The following is a 20606-nucleotide window of genomic DNA, read 5'->3' on the forward strand; positions in this document are numbered from 1 at the left end:
ACTGAGCAGTGTTGGCTCTCTGGAGAACCCACCAGCTTTCTCCCCACCTCCCCCACCAAGCCCTGGCCACTCTGCCTTCACTCACAGGGCAGGGGCACTGTCCCAGCGTGAGCCCTCGTGTTGTCCAGAGGTGACACTTGACAACATGAAAACTAAGGCTCAGCGGGGAGTGAGGTGTGCTGTGTTAGTGCTCAGTGAGGAGAGAGGCCTGCCCTATCCTCTGGGGACTCAGGGCAAAGGGAAGAGAGAGTTGAAGGAGGTATTCTGTGAGAAGTGATGGGTAAGCAGGGACTTGAAGGAAGTGAAGGGCTATGGCGATAGAACATTCCAGCCAGGGAGAGTGGCAAGTGCAAAGCCTGAGGGAGGCAGATGCAGTGAGCATCCTGAACAGAGTGAGCAGGAGGAAAGGGGTGGAAGACGACCGTACAGAGGTGTGCTGGGCCAGATCGTGGAGCCTGGTGGGCCACGTGGAAGAGGTCCAGAAGAAGGGTGTAAACCAGAGCCATGTGACATGCTGTTGTGCTCACAGAAGGAAAAATCGGTGTCTGCACAAGGGCAGCCACCATTAGGTAGTCAGTGACAGATGCCTGGTCAGATGGGTGCAGGAGAAGAGGATGATGGGCAGCTTTCTGGAGGAGCCAGTACACTTGGAGGTCAGCAGAGAAAGAAGGTCTTGCTGGCGGGGGAAGGAGTGAAGGATTTTTTTTTATGGAGGAATCAACAGCATATTTTTAGCCTGAAAGCAATAATCCAGTAGAGGAAAAACTGTGGTTTTGTTCTTCCTTCACATGTATGTTTTCTAGATGTGCTCCTGCCTTGTATCGCCCACATCTTTCTCACACATAATTCCAAACCATTGTGGTATAAATAGCTCTGTTGTACTCTCTTTTGAGTGTCACAGGAGGAAACGTGATAAACTCTCTATGTCTATAGTCTAATAGTCCATGCTGCTGCTGCTAAGTTGCTTCAGTCGTGTCTGACTCTGTGCAGCCCCATAGACGGCAGCCCACCAGGACCCCCTGTCCCTGGGATTCTCCAGGCAAGAACACTGGAGTGGATTGCCATTTCCTTCTCCAATGCATAAAAGTGAAAAGTGAAAGTGAAGTTGCTCAGTCATGTCCAACTCTTCACGACCCCATGGACTGCAGCCTACCAGGCTCCTCCGTCCATGGGATTTTCCAGGCAAGACTACTGGAGTGGGGTGCCACTGCCTTCTCCGTGGTTTAGTTAAGACAGAAGCAAAACAGATATACACACCTGGAGAGAAAGGTTATGGGCGCCCCCCTAGTGAGAAGGAGCACAATAAAGAGGTGGTTAAGTCATTTCTATAGGCCAGTTCTTCTGGGTCTTTGTCTTCCTTTCTGCCAATTTTCTGACTTTTTTTTTTCACATCTGACCATTCCTGGGACTCTCCCCCAGTGGGCACACACTCCTCAGCTAAGATGGATCTCCAAGTGGAGGCTTCTGGGAGAAGTAAGACTCATTATGGTCTGGCATTTTCGCCTGACTTTTAACCCACAAGGAGCCTTTCTGCGCATGTGTAGTGTTTCTCTTGTCCCAAAAGGGGGTGGGGGGAGGGGAGATCTTTTAATCCTTTACTCAAGCAGGATTTTGTCCCTCTTCATCCTTGCCATGACTATTAAAGTGTTTATAAGAGACAAACACTGGAGACAGCCAGAAAAGAAAGCAGGAACCTCAATTCTACAGCTACAAGAAACTGAGTACCTGGGAAAACAGTTTTTTCCCAGAGCCTCCAGAAGAATGGAACTGGAGGAATCAACCTGCCTGACTTCAGGCTATACTACAAAGCTACAGTCATCAAGACAGTATAGTCTAGGCACAAAGACAGAAATATAGATCAATGGAACAAAATAGAAAGCCCAGAGATAAATCCACGCACCTATGGACACTTTATCTTTGACAAAGGAGGCAAGAATATACAATGGAGAAAAGACAGAACAAGTGGTGCTGGGAAAACTGGTCAACCACTTGTAAAAGAATGAAACTAGAACACTTTCTAACACCATACACAAAAATAAACTCAAAATGGATTAAAGATCTAAACGTAAGACCAGAAACTATAAAACTCCTAGAGGAAAACATAGGCAAAACCCTCTCCGACATAAATCACAGCAGGATCCTCTATGACCCACCTCCGAGAGTAATGGAAATAAAAGCAAAAATAAAAAAAATGGGACCTAATTAAACTTAAAAGCTTTTACACAACGGAGGAAACTATAAGCAAAGTGAAAATACAGCCTTCAGAATGGGAGAAAATAATAGCAAATGACACAACTGACAAAGATTTAATCTCAAAAATATATAACCAACTCCTGCAGCTCAATTCCAGAAAAATAAGTGACCCAATCAAACAATGGGCCAAAGAACTAAACAGACATTTCTCCAAAGACGACATACAGATGGCTAACAAACACATGAAAAGATGCTCAACATCACTCATTATCAGAGGAATGCAAATCAAAACCACAATGAGGTACCATCTCACGCAGGTCAGAATGGCCTCTATCCAAAAGTCTACAAACAATAAATGCTGGAAAGGGTGTGGAGAAAAAGGAACCCTCTTACACTGTTGGTGGGAATGAAAACTAGTATAGCCACTATGGGGAACAGTGTGGAGATTCCTTAAAAAACTGGAAATAGAACTGCCATCAGTTCAGTTCGGTCGCTCAGTCGTGTCCGACTCTTTGTGACCCCATGAGTCGCAGCACGCCGGGCCTCTCTGTCCATCACCAGCTCCTGGAGATTGCTCAGGCTCATGTCCATTGAGTCGGTGATGCCATCTGGCCATCTCATCCTCCGTTGTCCCCTTCTTTTCCTGCCTCCAGTCCCTCCCAGCATCAGGGTCTTTTCCAATGAGTCATATGACCCAGCAATCCCACTGCTGGGCATACACACCGAGGAAACCAGAATTGAAAGAGACACACGTACCCCAATGTTCATCGAAGCACTGTTTACAATAGCCAGGACATGGAAGCAACCTAGATGTCCGTCAGCAGATGAATGGATAAGGAAGCTGTGATACATATACACAATGGGATATTACTCAGCCATTAAAAAAAAAATACATTTGAATCAGTTCTAATGAGGTGGATGAAACTGGAGCCTATTATACAGAGTGAAGTAAGCCAGAAAGAAAAACACCAATACAGTACACTAACGCATATATATGGAATTTAGAAAGATGGTAATGATAACCCTATATGTCAGACAGCAAAACAGACACAGATGTATAGAACAGTCTTTTGGACTCTGTGGGAGAAGGCAAGGGTGGGATGATCTGAGAGAATAGCATTGCAACATGTATATTATCATATGTGAAACAGATCGCCAGTCCAGGTTCAATGCATGAGACAGGCTGTTCAGGGCTGGTGCACTGGGATGACCCAGAGGGATGGGGTGGGGAGGGAGGTGGGAGGGGGGTTCAGGATGGGGAACACATGTAAACCCATGGCTGATTCATGTCAATGTATGACAAAAACCACTGCAACATTGTAAGGTAATTAGCCTCCAATTAAAATGAATTTTAAAAGTTTAAAAAAAAAAGAGACAAACACTGGCTATTTACCCTCTTTCTGTTGTTACTTCCATTTCAGAGGGCAAAGAGGAAGCTGATTGTAAATGCCTCAACTGGAGCCCACCTATCTCTTGTCTCAGGACATGTAAACAGGCTAGTTGTAAATGTCTAACCTGGAGTCCATCTATCTTCTACATCACCGTTACGGGAAGACAATAAGGCAGAAAATTATACCAATAAGGCACCACATTATGGTGCAAAAAGATAGATATAGACAAGGAAATAGAAGGAATAAAAAGGAAGCATTATGCTACTAGAAAAGCATTATGGAAGTTAATGGGGGGAAAAAAGCTAAAGGAAAAGACTTGCTTTTACTCCATAAACCATCTTTGAATTTAGATCTAATTGAATTTTTCACTATAAATTTTTCATCACCTATACGTTGGCTTGTCATCTACTTTGTGCAAAGGCCTGGAGCTCCTAACTACTAGGGTGTCTCCCATCTAAGTACTAACCAGGCCTGACCCTGCTTAGTTTCCTGGATCAGAGGAGATCGGGGCGTTCAGGGTGGTATGGCTTTAGATGGACGCGGCTGCCGCCAGGCGCCCTAAGAGCCCTGCGCTGCGCCTCCCTTTCGCTCTGACCTGCCAGTCGGGCCAGCCGGCCGCAGCTCTCCACGGGGCGCACGCTGCACTTGAGCCGCACGACTCGCGACCAGACTCGGGTCGGCCAGAGCCCGCAGCCCGGCGGCCGGCCCGACGCTGCCCTGCGCCCGCACACCGCCACCCCCGGCCCTAACCCGCCTGGCCCGGCCCGGGACCAGGAGGGCTTCCAGGACCCGGAGCGGCTGGCCGGGCGTGCGTGCGGGGGCTGGGAGTGGGGTGAGGGGCGCGGAGGTCTCTGCGCCCTCCCCCCCTGGGCCTCTCCAGGCCCTCCCCCGCTCGGCGGCCTCGCCCCCCTACCCCATCCCGTTAGCTGCTCAGGGCCACGTGGCCCCAGAGGTGTCTGGCTTCGGTGGGCCGCAACTCGCGGCCCGGCCCGCGGTCCTCTGAGCCTCCTGCGGGCCTAGGCGCAGCCCAGCCGAGGCCCTGAGCGCCCATCCGGCCTGGTGCCTAACCCACCAGGAGCCACCAGCGCGGTCGACCGGAGCGCGTCAGCCCCGCACCTTCGCCCTACTGAGGCCCGCCTTGCCCCCACACCGCCCGCCAAGCACAGGACCTTCCTGAGAGCAGACGAGCGACAGGCAGGCACACGGACAGACACACAGACACTTGCATGCACCCACGCGAAGTGAGACAGCCGGCCGGCGCACGCTCGTCAGCCAGAGCCAGAGCCATAGCACCTGTGAGAGGCCGGGGCCAGAGGAAGGGCCGGGAGGCCGGGTGTCTGGAGAGACAGAAGCAGAAAAAGAGGAAGGTTCAGAGACAGACTGGAAGACAGTGTGGGGGAAAGGGGGGCTCGGGCAGGATGCCGGGCAGGTGCCGGGGCCACGTGAATAATAGCAATAGGGTTCAAAAATTCAAGTGTCTAAAATAAAATGAATGCTTATAAAAAAATAATGAATATAAAAATCACTAGTTTTTCTCAGATCCTGACAATTTTGACACCCTTTATCAAGAGAGGTTTGCTCATATAAGCTTCCTTTTAAACAGTCTGATTCCAACAGTTATTCTAAAGTGACAATTATTAAAAATGTGGTATTAGTGAGGGACAGACATAAATCAATGCAACAGAATAGAAAGCCCAGCCATTTGGGAAAACAACTTGGCAGTTCCTTAAAAAAAAAAAAGAAAGAAAGCTTACATTCAATCACCATACAACACAACAATTATATTCTTTGGCAATTATCTCAGAAAAATGAAAATTTACATGTACACAAATTACTATAAACAAATATGATCAGAGCAGTTTTACTTTCAATTGTGAGAAACTGAAATCAGCCAATACGTCTTTCACAGGTGACTCTGACAACAAACTGTGTGGAATATACACGTGCCGTGCTGTGCTGTGCTTAGTCGCTCAGTCGCGTCCGACTCTTTGCTACCCCATGGACTGTAGCCCACCAGGCTCCTCTGTCCTTGGGGATTCTCCAGGCAAGAATACTGGCGGAGGTTGCCAGGGCCTCCTCCAGGGGATCTTCCCAACCCAGGGATCAAACCCAGGTCTCCCGCATTTCAGGTGAATTCTTCAGTGTGAGCCAGCAGGGAAGCCCAAGAATACTGGAGTAGGAGCCTATCCCTTCTCCAGGGGCTCTTCCTGACCCAGGAATTGAACTGGGGTCTCCTGCATTGCAGGCGGGTGGTATATACATACCATGGAATATTCCTCAGCATTAAAAAGTAAAGATCTATTGATATGCACCATTCAGGTTAACCTCCAGGGAATTATGCTTGAGTGATAAAAGCAATCCCCAAAGTTTACATACTGTATGATTCCACTCAATAAGACTCTTAAAATGACAAATGTTTAGAAATAGAGGACAGATCATTGGATAGCAAAGATTATGGACGGGAGGTCAGAGTGGGAAGGAAGTGATTATAAAGGGCCAATGAGGAATCCTTGCTGAGATGGGACTGTTCAGTATCTTGATTGCGGTAGTGGCTCTATGAACCTACACATGACAAAACTGTATAGAACTGACTAAACACACACACATGAGTACCAGGAAAATTGAGGGATAAGACCAATGGATTGCTATTAACAGTGTCCCTTCAGTGATTTTACTATATAGTTTAATAAAATGTACAAAGGATCTCTCTGTATTACTTCTTTCACCTGCATGTGAATCTATAGTTGTCTCAATAGAAACAAACAAACAAAAAAAAAACACACTACCAATAAAAGGAAAAGACAAGCCAGACTGGGAGGAAATATTTACAAATTATTTCATAAAGGATCAAATCTAGAAAAGATGAACAATCCTTTACAACTTCATAAAAGGACTACCCAATTAAAAACTGGCAAAGGATTTAAATAGACATTTCACAAGATATACATATGGATAATAAGCATGTGAAAAGATGCTGAATATCACTATTCATTAAGGAAATGCTAATTAAAACTGCACTGAAGTACCATTATATGCTTAAATTTTACTGACTGGATAGAGCTTGAAAGGTCATCTATTAGTATTAGAAAAAGCATTTTAACACAAAGGGTATTCGGTTCAAACCATTAAATGAAAAGCCTTATCACAAAGGTAATTTAATGAATTAAAAAAAAACAATTATCTATTTCAGTTCCTCATTTTCACATTTGTCAAACAAATTTATATTACTCCATAAAAATTCACAATTACCTTAATCAGAGCTTTCTTGGTGAGTTTCTGGTTAACCTCAGGCTTATTGACTATGTTCTTTACTCTATGAGCATACTCCAAGGAACTCAGAGTTTCCTGTGATGAAATGAAAAGGCCAATTACTGAAGATATGAGAATAATTGAGAATAATGTAGTTCTGTTACCCAAAATGTACTATACAATAACATAATAATTTTTGGTTATATCTAATATAAACATTTACCCATTAATACTACTATACCCAACCTTTAAAAATGAGGAATGTTCTTAAAGCAACTATACTCCAATTAAGCAAATAAATACGATAGAGGACTGTTAAAAACATCCTTATTTGTCACTCTTCAAGTTTCAGGGTCTTTACTATAATTTAATCTAATAATTTTTTTTGCTTTAGTCTTAGTTCTTTTTTTAAAAAAAAAACCTCAATGAATTTCATCAACTGATGAATAAACAAAATGTCCTATATCCATATTATTCACCCACAAGAAGGAATGAGTTCTGATACCTGCTGCAACGTGGATGAACATTGAAAACATTATGCCAAGTGAAAGAAGCCAGTCACGGAAGAACACTTATTGTGTGATTCCATTTATATAAAATATTCAGAATAGGCAAAGGTATAGATTAAAGAAAGTAGATTAATAGTGACCTAGGGCTGGAAATGGAAACTGATGGGGAGTGACTGCTAATAGGTTACAGGGTTTCTTTCTAGGATAAAAATGTTTAGATTTTTGGTGACAGTTGCCTAGCTCGATGAATATAGTAAAATCACCTAATTATATACTTTCAGTGGATGAATTTTATAGTATACAAATCATTTCTCAACAAAAATAGTTTTTAAAATGAAAGAGGAGTTAAGAGACTTTACAAAAGCTTTTCTAATTCTGTTTAAAGAAGATAATCCAGTAAAATTAAAGTAGACTTCACCATCTTTGTTGTTTCTCTTGGTTTTCCTACCTGTACCCCCACATCCAGCCCCATCTTTAGGGATCTCTAAGCAGCCTCTGAAGCACTAGTATTCGCTTAACCCACTTCTAAGGCCTCAATTAAACCACCCACTGCTAATGACCACAGCAATTATCTTTGAAGACTGGAAAAATACAACTAAGTAACTAGCTTTTTAAGATTGAAAACTGCCAGCTAGGAGAAAGACAATTTTTCAGTGGTGTTCTCCTCTGTGTGTCCACCACATACAACGTCCAGATTATTTTTACTGTAGTATAGAATGAATGAAGTCAATTAGTGAACTCTAAAAATATTATACATGATAGTCAGGGGATTCTCTGGCAGTCTAGTGTTTAGGACTCCAAATTTTCACTGCTGAGGGCCCAGGTTCAATCCCTTGTTGAAAACTAAAATCCCACAAACCACACACCACAGCCAAAAAAAGTGATAGTTAAGACCCTCCCTCCAGATTGAGAGATGCAGGAGAAACTGTTGCAATGATAGATGTTCTTGTACATCCCCCCAAGAGAGTCCTGTAAGATTCTAGTCAGTTTACATTCTCGATAAGGAACATGAGGTGTTCTTTCTACAAGAGCAGTAATTACCCTTCCCAGAGTCAACAGGGACTGATTGATATTTCCAGCTTCCCGAGCTCTCCTGTCAACTGCTCCAGAACGGCCAATGTTCTCACTGCCTGCGAGATCAACCTTGAATTTTAAAAATAAAAATAAGTCCTCAGTCTCTGGATTTGGAATAGAAGACTTTCATTCTCATATTGTACATAAAGATATTAAATAGCCAGTAAAATAATTTTCTACAAATAACAACCCACTACAAAACCAGTAACCCAGGGACTACAAAAGTACTGCCTCTAAATACACAATTTTCAAACTGCTCTATGAGGTGATAAAGAAGAAACAGTGGAATAGAACTATCATTTGACCTAGCAATCCCACTTCTGGGTATGTATGCAAAGAAAATGAAATCACTATCTCAAAGAAATATCTACATTCCCACGTTCACTGCACTGTTAATAATAAATAAGGTATGGAAACAGTCTAAGTACCCACTGACGAATGAATGAAGATGTGACATGATGTGCATGCACACACACACACTCAAATATTATTCAGCCATGAGAAAGGATATCCTGCTATACTGTACATTTTAAATACATAATTTTATTTGTCAATTATGCCTCAATAAAATGACAACAACAACAAAAACTGAAAGAATGAACAGTGGTATTACAGTTGATGCTTACCAAGTTCAACTTTCCAATTTTAACAAGCGCCTCTCCATCAACTGCAGTTTCTTTCATATGTATTGTAATGGAGAAATCTGAGCGGGATCGACCAGAAAACAAGACCAAGTTGCCCAATCATTATAATGTAAAACATTATTTGTTTTCTTCCTGTAACATAATGAAAACAGCAAAGAAAGATCTAAATCCACCAGGGTGGAGAAAGATATTATCAGACAGGATATCAGTAAGATTTTGGAAGACAGTGGATAGACAGAATGATGCTAGGTTTTGGCTTTCTTGCTCCTGCTGCCTGCACAGAAGAACCCAATAATAATCTACCTGAAAACCGCTTAAATGACTTAGAATCCTCAGGCACCTCCGAGAGCTGGATGTGGAATAGTGTTTGAACATCTGCCTGGTGTGTCCGAAGAGATGGCCTGCAATTGATCTATTTATAAGAACCACTTGAAATACATCCTTACCTTAAACTCGAACAGCATCACGCAAGCCACCAGATCACGCCCCCTCAGTGTCAACTGTCCTAAAAGTACATTGCTTTGCTTTGAGAAAGTCACCAGAGACAGACAGGTCCTTCCTCTGAACAGCACAAATAGTAAATAGTAGTGTTCACTGAAACACCACAAGTAATCACTGCTAGACTACAAGGTTTTCCAAAGTCCATCTTATGCTGTATACTGACACTCAACTTTTATCTTAGGGATATAAAAAACAATACAGACAACCAAAGACAGCATTCCTTTCTGTATCAATATCTGATGAAGAACATTCTGTTTGTTAATGTCATTGATGGTTGGAATATGGTAATTTCTAATTTTCTCATTTGTACTTCTCATATGACTTGGAAAATTTTATAAGTATCATTTTTACAAAATTATTTAAGTTATTTTAAATAACAGAAAAGGGGAGGGACACAGGGAAAAATATAAACTATAAATTTGAATTATAAAATATATCTCATGTTTTCCTACCATTATTTGCCCATTCCTAATCCAAGATAATAGAATTAATGCTATTAAGCATAAAAGTCAACTCTGATTTTGGAAAACTGAATCACATTTCTTTTCTTTATCACATACATTGATAAGAAGATATCTTTTCTCCAGCCTTCAGTGAAATTTAGGAAATTTTAAATTATTCAAATTTACAGAATAATGGGAATTTTATATTTCAGAGAAAAGTATTTAGAGAAAGAAATTTTCTTAAATTCATTCTTCTGAAGTCTAAATCAAGTTAAGTTATAAAGCAAACATTTAATTCAAATGGAAACTTCATTCTATGATTTGTTTATAACTCCATTTTTAATGGAAAGGTATTATAGGAAATTTAAATTATAAAACAACCCATAATTCCATTAAACTGATTATTTTCATGTTATGCTATTTTTCTTCTTTCTTTAAAAACATCCATATTTGTATAGAGCTACAACTATAATTGCTATAGCATATTATAGAAATGTCTGACTATAAGAGAGCAACTATAAGAGATCAAGACTTCAAAGTCATTTTGCAGTTCGGGGAAAATGATATTCAGGTAAGTTTAACTACCTGAAGTAACATATTTAATTAACTTCGGAATTGGAACTAAGCACAAACATCTAACTCCTAATCTACAACTCCTCCAATTACATTCTGATGTTTCCTTCAAAGACGAGCAAAAAAAAAAATTATCTCTGATTTGGTAAAGTGCATTTGTAGAGTCTGGGATTCATAAGGGATGAATTCTTATAAGGGATACTATCAAATATGCCTCTTTCGCCCATTGACAGCCTGTATTAGTGATCATGTGTATTCTGTTAGTGATCACGTGTCTTCCTACATTAAAATGAAGCCATTTGGGAAGAAAAAAGTCATCTTGTACAACCTAAATATATAAAATTTTGTCATTTATATCTCTATTAAGCTGGGGGAAAAAAAAACAGGCCATTTGGTTTTCTTCTAATCTTTACTCAAATAAGGGATTTTCAAACTGTATTCTAAGTATCCTTAGGGGCTCCAGAAAAGTACTCAGGGCAAATCTCCTGAAGGCTGAGGAGGTAAGACCCTGAGTATCCCACTGCCAAATCAACTACCCCAGCCACATTTTAATCAGGCCCCCATGTATAATTTCATCTGGGAAAAAAAATCTTCTACTTAAAAAAACTTAATAATACTGCTAAAGTTCAACTTGTCTTTGTCCTCCTTTCAACATTATCCCAATACTGGTGCTCTCCTTATAAACCTCAAGCCAATTACTAAGGCAAGCAATCCAGCACACAATCTAGACGTGTGACTCACATACCTTGACATGCTCCAATTTTATTTCCCAAGTTTGGATATTCTTCTTGAAAACAAAATGGAGCAGTGGGGGAAACAAGGGCTTTCTTACCTAGAGTAGGCGTTCATCAAAGTTGCTGTGGTTGTCCTTTTTGCTGCCCCCTTCTCCAAAACTTGATAGACTTCATCCTTGTTGTGTACTGTAATTTCTTCTAAACCTTTGATTATCACTCCCCTCTGACCAAATACCAGAAGAGCATCCATTAAATTGGTTTAAAATATATATATATATATACATATATATATATATATATTTCTCAAATTATCACACATTAACATTTGGAGACATTTCATTGTCAGAGACTCAAGTTACCTTGCTATGGGGATCATCAAACATCTGCAGTCTCTCAGAAACATCAGAAGATGGATTAAGGAGATCAAAGAGCTCTTCATTATAGATTTCCAATAGCGACACTTTCACTGAAAATTCAGTACCATTATCAGTAAGTTTCTCAAAAATCTGATGAAGAGTACATGGAATGATACCAGCCAAAGGATCCTGAAATTATAATATTAATAAAGACTTAAAGAATACCATTTACTGCAATAGTTAAAACTCATATATAACAAGGGCCTCCTTTATAGTATATTTAAACATAAATATGTCAAAACAGGTTTAAAAAAAAATTAAAAAGCTAATCTAAAAAAAAAAAAAAAAGCTAATCTAATGTTAGAGAAGCCAAACAACAATCTGTTCAATAACAATTATTCTTCCTTACACCTTCCTCAAATCTGTCATTCCAGTCAGCTACTTCATGCCTCAGCATTATACAGAAACCAACTGAATCAAGTTCCTTATAAGGCCAAGTTCAATAATCCTCTCCAACTTTTCTCATGAGAACATAGTACCATTCTTTTAATCAGAAAAGTGGCTCATCTAACAGTATATTCCCTAATCCTAACATAAAACAAAAGTTGTTTCTCAAATGTATAAGTATCCTTAATAAAACTATTATGACTCTATAAATTTTGAAACTGTGCTTTAAGCCTATTTCATATTTTCTGTGATTACAATTTCATAACACTATTACCCATGCATAAAGTAAGTTAATGCCCCAACCACTAGAAGAAAGGATCTACCTAAATGTTGGTAATTTGGAAAATATTAATCATTAAACTCATTTAGGCTTAAACACATTTCTTTGTGAAATGTACTATGTGCTTCCTACAATCTTCAACAATACAGTGATCTTAATTTCACACTCAAAGTCATCATTAATAAAGTACCATACTACTCCCGTGGTTGTGCTAACTTTACAAGACTCACTCCCTCACTGCAAAGCCTTCCCCTTCAAGTCCTACTCACATTCCACTTCCCCACAATAGTCTGCTCCAACTTTCTGCCCCAAAGAGACCCTTCTCTCATCACCTAACTGAACCATATGTATTGCTCCACTCTCCCCCAGTAAGACTTTATGTTTCTTAAACAGAAGCCATTACATGTACTTCAATATCATTATACTAGTAGTTTATCCTAAATTCATGTTTGACATAGTACTCTGATCTATTTCAGACAGAGGCATCCAACCAAGTTTTAGTCAACTGCACTTGAGCCACTTTAGAGACAGAATTCTGATATAAACAATAAATACCTCCTCCCAAGTATACTCTTCATTAGGGGACCTTTCACCTTCCATTGTAAAGGTTTTTCCAGTGCTGGTTCGGCCACATCTGTCAAAATTAACAGAAGTGTTAAACAAAAAGGATGATTACATGCATCTAAAACTTTTCATCAATTTGAAAAGTGTTTCACTCACGCAAAAATAGTGCAATTATAACCCATAATAACTTCATCCAGAATTGGACAAATAACACTTCAGTAAATGTTAATTTGTTTAGTATTTGCTCCAAAAACCTAGCCAAAAAACAAAAGGCATTTCTTAAAAAAAAAAAACTTCAAAATTACCTTAATAATTGTTTTTAATATATTAACCTATCCAGCCCACTAGAAACCATTTGACACCTCAAAGGATCGACTGAAATTTCTAACTACACCAGAACCTACAGAAAATATACATACTAGGATAATTTTACATTGGTGGATAATAAGAAGTAGCAGCACTTTAGGAAGTAAGTACCATATCAAAAGTGTATGTTTTCCTTGAGCTTTTTTCCGCCAGTCCTCCAGTTCGAACACTAACTTCCTTCCGCACATGATCACATTCTACTACCAAATGGGCATTAGCTTTCCACTCTGTCAAATTAAATGGTCTGTAAAAGGAAACACACAAGGTTATTCAAGAACTCTTTTTTTTTTTAACCTTTTTATTTTGTATTGGGGTATATGTAACCAATTAAAACTGTTATAGTTTCAGGTGAACAACTAAGGGACTCAACCATACATATAAATGTATCCATTCTCCCCCAAACTCCTCTCCTATCCAGGCTGCCACTCAACATTAAGCAGAGTTCCATGTTCTTGTGGTTATCCATTTTAAATATAGCAGTGTGTCCCTGTCGATCCCCAACTCCCTAACTATCCCTTCTCCCCAGCAACCATAAGTTCGTTCTCGAAGTCTGTCTGTTTTGTAAGTAAGTTCACTTAAGAATTAAGAACTCTTAGTTATCAGGTTACTGACGACATTTCTGTTAATATCTCAGAGAAGAACAATGGGAAGTTTTAACTACACTGTTGGTGACAGAGATTAAATGGGGCGTAAGTGACACTGTTAAAGTAGACAGCAGGATTTTAAGGGTTTCAATTGCCAGAAATAAAATTAGCTTTATAAGTTTTGAAAGATATGTACAATTCTGACAGTTTCTTGGAGTAGACGCTAAGAGAATTAATTTGTAAAAAATGTGAAACTTATTTTTCAGAATCTTATTTCCACTGTTTCTAGAATCCAGCCAAGTTAGGTTACAATGTAGTAGAAAGAACATAACAAATTTACATCCAAAGTACTAACCTGCCAAGGGATAACTGGCACAAAATAAACAATACATTAAAATAATGACTAATACATAGAGTGCTTACTACGTGCCAGGTACTCACTGTTCCAAGTGTTTCACATGTGTTAATTCAGTTTGTCCTCAAGACACTGAGGTCTCCTGGGGAACATAAAACAAGTGATTATGAGAGATGATGTTTAGTACGGGGAAGTAAAAGGTGCTGTAGGAACATACAGCAGGAACTTAATGGGGCCTTGATTAGGACAGAGCAGGATAGAGGAGGCATGATGGGAAAGACTCCATGTGAAGTAGAGTAAGATAAAAGCCTCCTTAGGCATTTCAGTAGAAGGCGGGCTCTTCATCCCGTCTGCCCGGGCAATGGAGCCCTTTGTGCCTGTCTCCTCATTTGAAAATTAAAAGGCTAGTAACAGTACCAACCTCAAAATGTGGGGACACAAGTCCTATGTAATTTACTGTTTCCCCAGCATCTACTCCTCTGCTTAGCAGACACTCAAATATTAATATCTGTTATACTACACTGCTTAATAAATGTCATCCTTAGGGGAACGAAAGGAAAGCTAAAAAGAACCACAGTCCACAGAGTAGCATCCATAAGATACTGACATACCTAACACAAGTCTGAGCCTAACGGAGAGGTATTCTTGCCCTGAGTTCACTTTTCCAATTGAATATCACATACTGTGACAGGAAATGCCAAATAGGAAGTTATCTTTCCCCTCATCACTAGACTAACCAAACTGCTATTTGTGTTAAGAAGGATACCTCAATGTCCTCTGGCATGCCCCACCCCCATGTTTGACTCATCAGACCAGATTTGTGATCCTGAGAAATTTAACTAACTTCCAAGTAATATCTTGTCATGCTGTCATTTGTTAAATGTACTGACTCCTAACAATGCACAAGTCACAGTATGCAGAATTGCTCTCCTGTGGTTAAAGCTTTTCCAATTGGTCTAATCTCTTGTCTGGATGTGTGACTAAGTTACCAAATGAATACCATTCAAGTTGTTTGGGCAAAGTAGTAGAAATTCCCACAAACTACACATTTCTAAAAGTTATCAACGCTCTCACAAAGGAGCTTTAGGGACTGTTTATACTGCAATAAAGAGTACTGTCAACCAGCTATTTTCCTGTCCAGACTTCTTTAATTAGAAATTGCAAGGTTGTTGCTGACGACACTAGCAAAATCATCAATTGTAGTTGGCCTTCCCTGGTGGTTCAGACAGTAAAGAATCTGCCTGCAATGCAGGAGACCAGGGTTCAATTTCTTCAGATAACCTGAAGAAGGGAATGGCTATTCACTCGAGTATTCTTGCCTGGAGAGTTCCATGAACAGAGGAGTCTGGCAGGCTACAGTCCAAGCAATCGCAGAGGCACACACAACTAAGTGACTATCACTAATGCCTTCACTACAGTCATATTAAAATACAAACAACCAAAATGGTAAAGAAAGACTAAGGATTAAAAAAATGTCCTGTCCACTAAATTCATTCATTCACTCCATAAATATTCATATAGCTACTGTACAAGTAAAGAACATCATAAAGATTGCATTCATTGTAATCAAAAACTGAAGTCATCTCTCTGAAAATTTTGCTGATCTCTTGGTGGTGTAGTCGCTAAGTCGTGTCCAACTCTTGGGACCCCATGGACTATAGCCTGCCAGGCTCCTCTGTCCATGAGATTCTCCAGGCAAGAATACTGGACTGATTGCCATTTCCTTCTCCAGAGGATCTTCCTGACCCTGGGATCAAACCCAGGTCTCCTGCATTGTAGGCAGATTCTTTACCAACTGAGCTACAAGGGAAGCCCTTAGGCTGATCTCTTAGGTTATCACAAACTTGCCATTAAAAGTTTAAAACTGGGGGAAAAAATCAGAGAAGAGTATGTGACAGAAACCACATGTAATCTGAAAAGCCTAAACTATTTACTATCTGGGCCCTTTGAGAAAAGATTTGATAACTCTCAAGGGCATAAGTTGTTTATTTAGTAAAGTTTAAGGACACATTGGGCTCCCCAGGTGGCGCAGTGGTAAAGAATCCACCTGCCAAGGCAGGAAACGGCAGAGACATAGGTTCGTTCAATCTCTGGGTCAGGAAGATCCCATGGAGAAGGAAACGGCAACCCACCCCAGTATTCTAGCCTGGGAAATCCCATGAGCAGAGGAGCCTGGTGGGCTACAGTCCATGAGGTTGCAAAGATTTGGACACAATTGAGCACACACACACACCACCACCACACCAAGAACAGAAATCTTTGCAGTAGGAGGGCTATTTGAAGAAGAAAAGGCTAACCTGAAAAGAAAAACATCTCTTTATACTGAAATTATTGTCAACATTGGACACTACCTAAGCACTTTTCATTAGCGATAAAGTAAAAGATATCTCTTTTAAGTTAAGGCTTTAGACATATGGAGATAATAACCATGAAATTCAGGATAATGTTCAACTCTTGAGGGAGAGGAGAGGGATGCAGAGGGATACAGTGGGATTCTAGCTGTAATGATTCTTCTGTTTCTAAACACAGATGCTTGGTATATTGTTCTTTATAATTTTTCATAGGTCTGACCTGTTTTTTAACTAACAATAAAAATGAAATTAAAGAAAATAAAGCCACACAGAAAAGGTAATACTGCCTAACTTTATTAAACGATCAAAATCATATAAAAATTTGTATTTGAATATGGACTGGTTTTTTAAATCTTCAAGACAAGTAACTATCAACAGATGCCCCAGAGTGCAATTGGTAGTTGGCTAGACTTCGGGCTAACACCAAGTGTCCTCTCAGGCACCTACCTACTTTAGAGTTAGCTATTACCTTTGATATATACAACTTAAGCCACCAAAGCTGTGTAGGCAGTAACCTAACTAAGTTTGTTAATACACTTTTTAAATAATCTCTTAATTTTAGAATACGTTTGGATTTACAGAAAAGTTTCTGAGAGCTGGTAGACTTTTTAATATCACAGCAACAAAAATAGACACACAAAATACACATATACCAGCAAACTGTGCAGGGCGTCTAAAAAGCCAAATCAATCCAATATTTGGTTAAGCAATAGATTGTACAAGTATGTTCTTCCTCTCCTACTGCATTTTAAAGTATGTTCTTCCTCTCCTACTGCATTTTAAAGCTGAGAAATGATGCGGAAACTAATCAGGAGAGAGCTGAACACTTTCACCCACCCACTGGAAAATGTAGCACAACTTTAGTTGTCTCCCTGATTTTTTAAAACATAAACTCATTCTACAACTTATATTTCAAAAATAATGATATTTATTTGTTTACTAAAGATTAAGAAAATGCTGCTTCTAGAATAAAGTGAAGAGGTAAATGATTACTTCTTTAGGGATGATGGAGAGGATGGTAATAACAACTTAAGTGCTAAACATCTGTGTGCAGTCCTTTCCAAACTGATCAACTGCAAGGATTGGCATACAGAATGACACCTAAATCTTTGTCGACAGTATTTTTTTAAAAACACATTTCACTAAAAAACGGCGACGGACTTCTCCTCAATAGCAGTTTAAACTATAAACTCAGATACAAATATCCTTTCTTCTGAAAAAACAAAAGCAAAACAAAACAAAACACTTAATTGACTCCTCACAGTAACCTGGTGTCATTTTTCTCTAACAGAACGCAGGAAACTGGGAAACAGGAAGGTCTGGTTCCTTCAGAAAATTGCAAACAAAATCCCTCTCCTGGGACCGCGCAGGAAGGAATCTGGCACTTCGCCCTACCTGCATCTCACCACCACCTGGATGTTCTTCCCCTTTTCATCTTTCGCAGATGAATTCAGCAGAGACGCCACTGTCCCCTAAGAAGGCCGGGTCGTGGACTGGGGCGAAGTGGGGCCTGGAGCGGCTCGGCTCGCGGACCTGGATGCCCTCCTCCCCTGCCGGGTGCTGGCGTGCCCGCGGAAATGGCTATCGCCCAGGAACCGTGACTGACGGTGAGGTCTGCCCCGCACTAGCCCGAGCCTTCCAGTCACAAATCTAGTCTCTGTCCCAAGCCCAGGAAACCGAGCAACCACTCCGGGGGCCTCACTTTTAAACATGAGCCGATTGGCCTGGCCAATGGCAGCGCTGGCGCGCAAAGCACCATGGGATGCTGTGTCGTCACCAGACCCCGCCCCGGGGCGTGGCCTGCGGAAAAGCTGGTCCTTTGGTGCCAGCCTGGAACTGGTAGTCTAGTGGGAAACTGTCCCTGAGTAGTGAATGAATGTCTCTAGGCCAGAGTTTCCTCATCTGCAGAATGGGACTGATAGCAACTGTCTCAGACAGTTGTGTGAAAATTAATGAGCCAGTGAAGGTAAATAGTTTAGGCTCGAACAACCATGTAAGTGCTCGGGAAACCTAGCCGTGATTGTAAATGATATTAGAGAACTGTAAGATAGTGCTATGGAAGCACTGAAAAGAGAGGTCCAAAGCAAGCCCCTTTCTCGCAGGAAGCGTCCAGAATCCTCTTGAAGAATAATTAGGAAACGTTAAGGCTACCTTGGGTACTAAATCATGATGAAAAAGACACTGAATGTTACTTTAGGACTATGAATTTATCCCTTGAGTGATGAGAACTCCTCCTCGCCAAATGATTCCAAGCAAGAAAGCAAGGTCAGATTTGCGTTTTTCTGACCACGGTCCTGCAGTAGCTGTTGCAGGCTCAATCTACGTGGCGCAGCATCCCGCAGGCCTCTCAAAGAGGTTGCGCAAACGCCTGCGGCCATCAGCCTACAACTCCCTGCAGGCAGTGCTACCGGCTGGTCTCCCGCTCAGTGACCGCTTGCTTCTGTAGGAGTACTCTGGGCATTTGGGCGGTGTTTACGGTTACTCGACCAGATTAGATGTGGGTCGCAGACCCAGGAAATAAAGAATCATGGGCCTGTGCTATACTCGGCCTTGGGAACTTCTCTTTGGGACCGTCCTTAGCCCACAGGAACCTAGGTATCTTTGTAGTTTCCTAAGTGATGATGTGATGATGGCCAGATGGGGTGGAAATTTTGCAGGACTCCTTAAGTGTTCCTCTGCTTATTAACCTACCTTCTTCCCCCAAGGAATCGACACATCTACAGCTTAGATGAACGGTCATCTCATCTTGCATAGCCGGTTGTCTACTGATATCTCCTCTTAGTTGGCTCACCAGCATCTGAATGAACCTATCCAAAATGGAACTCTTCACCCTAACCCCCCTTACCTCCCCCCTGATCTTCCTCCTTTAGACACGTAGTTCTAACCAGACCTTTGATTCCTTTGTTCTCCTTGTCCATTGCAGACCTGTTGGTTTTATCACTTCTGCCCTCCACTCTAGTCCAAGTCTCTTTTATCTCTACCCTGAATAACTATGCTTAATAAACTCCTTAACAGGTAATTTTCAGCTTTGTAGTGAACGCTGAATACCCTTTACTGTGAATAAAGGAGAATTATCAAAGATGGGCAGTATGTCTTGCCCTACTTAGATACACTATTTGAACTCCTCCTCTGGTTTAAAAAAGTGCAGGGCCCAGTGATGACCCTCTGTGTAATGAATGTGGCCTGCCTTCAAAGTGGTTGGAATGGATTGAGATGCCACGAGAGTATAGCCAGTAAAAAGGGGTGTAATTGAGAGGGTCAGAAGTCTGGGCAGTGTATTTGAGGAGCACGGTTGTGGGGCAAAGATGTGGGGGGGTGGGGGGCAGCGGTCTGGGCTAGCCTTTGAAGGAAAGGTGTGTGGGGATGGGTGTAATATTTCCTGGGTGTGCAGGTTTGTCTGTGCTGGGTGCACAATGAGCAGATTAGTCAGAGCCTTAAAGAATTTCCTTCTGGAATTAAGAGGAAACAAGTACTGTGCTATAAAAAGTACGATGAGGTTAGCCTGCCTGGCCTTTGGATTTGAGTTGGGCTCTTTCTAGTGAATAAAAGGTAGGGAGCCATTAAGAGTTTTTGAGGTGGGAAGGGATCTTCATGAAGACTGCTAGTTTAGGATTTAATTTGTTGGCTGTGTGCAGGATTGTAACAGAGTTGAAACTGGTTGGGACTTAGTCTTTACTGCCTGAACTAGGAGAGTAGTAATGGTTCTAAAGGAGGCCAAATGCAAATGAAGAATCTGTGGAACTTTTCCCTTTTCTGTTTCCCACTACACCACAGATTCCACTACAACATACAGAAAGATCCCTGAGTTGAGAGAGGGAAGTCGGGGTGCTGAACACAGACAGGGTACCTCCCTGGGCCTCCTACATGTAAGAACACTTTTTAAAATTATTGCTAATAGGTTGTACAGAATTTGTGATTTTTAAAGAAAGCATCAATTTTAAGTTTACACAACTACAAATTTTTAAGTTCTACTTATAATTTGAGAGTCTTTG

General features: G+C 41.0%; 1 protein-coding gene across 1 annotated transcript in view; it reads right to left on the reverse strand.

The window, feature by feature from the left end:
* The window catches only part of LOC122427987 (kinesin-like protein KIF11), a 79845-nt gene that overhangs the window by 23728 nt on the left and 35511 nt on the right, over positions 1-20606 (reverse strand). Inside the window, 9 exon segments of the mRNA XM_043447579.1 lie at positions 6834-6929; positions 8384-8485; positions 9043-9134; positions 11411-11534; positions 11671-11856; positions 12950-13028; positions 13115-13212; positions 13436-13568; positions 18010-18086. Of these exon segments, the coding sequence (XP_043303514.1) occupies positions 6834-6929; positions 8384-8485; positions 9043-9134; positions 11411-11534; positions 11671-11856; positions 12950-13028; positions 13115-13212; positions 13436-13568; positions 18010-18086 (987 nt within the window).

The sequence above is a fragment of the Cervus canadensis genome, chromosome 26 (genome assembly GCF_019320065.1).
Source record: "Cervus canadensis isolate Bull #8, Minnesota chromosome 26, ASM1932006v1, whole genome shotgun sequence".
NCBI classification, from domain to species: Eukaryota; Metazoa; Chordata; class Mammalia; order Artiodactyla; family Cervidae; genus Cervus; species Cervus canadensis.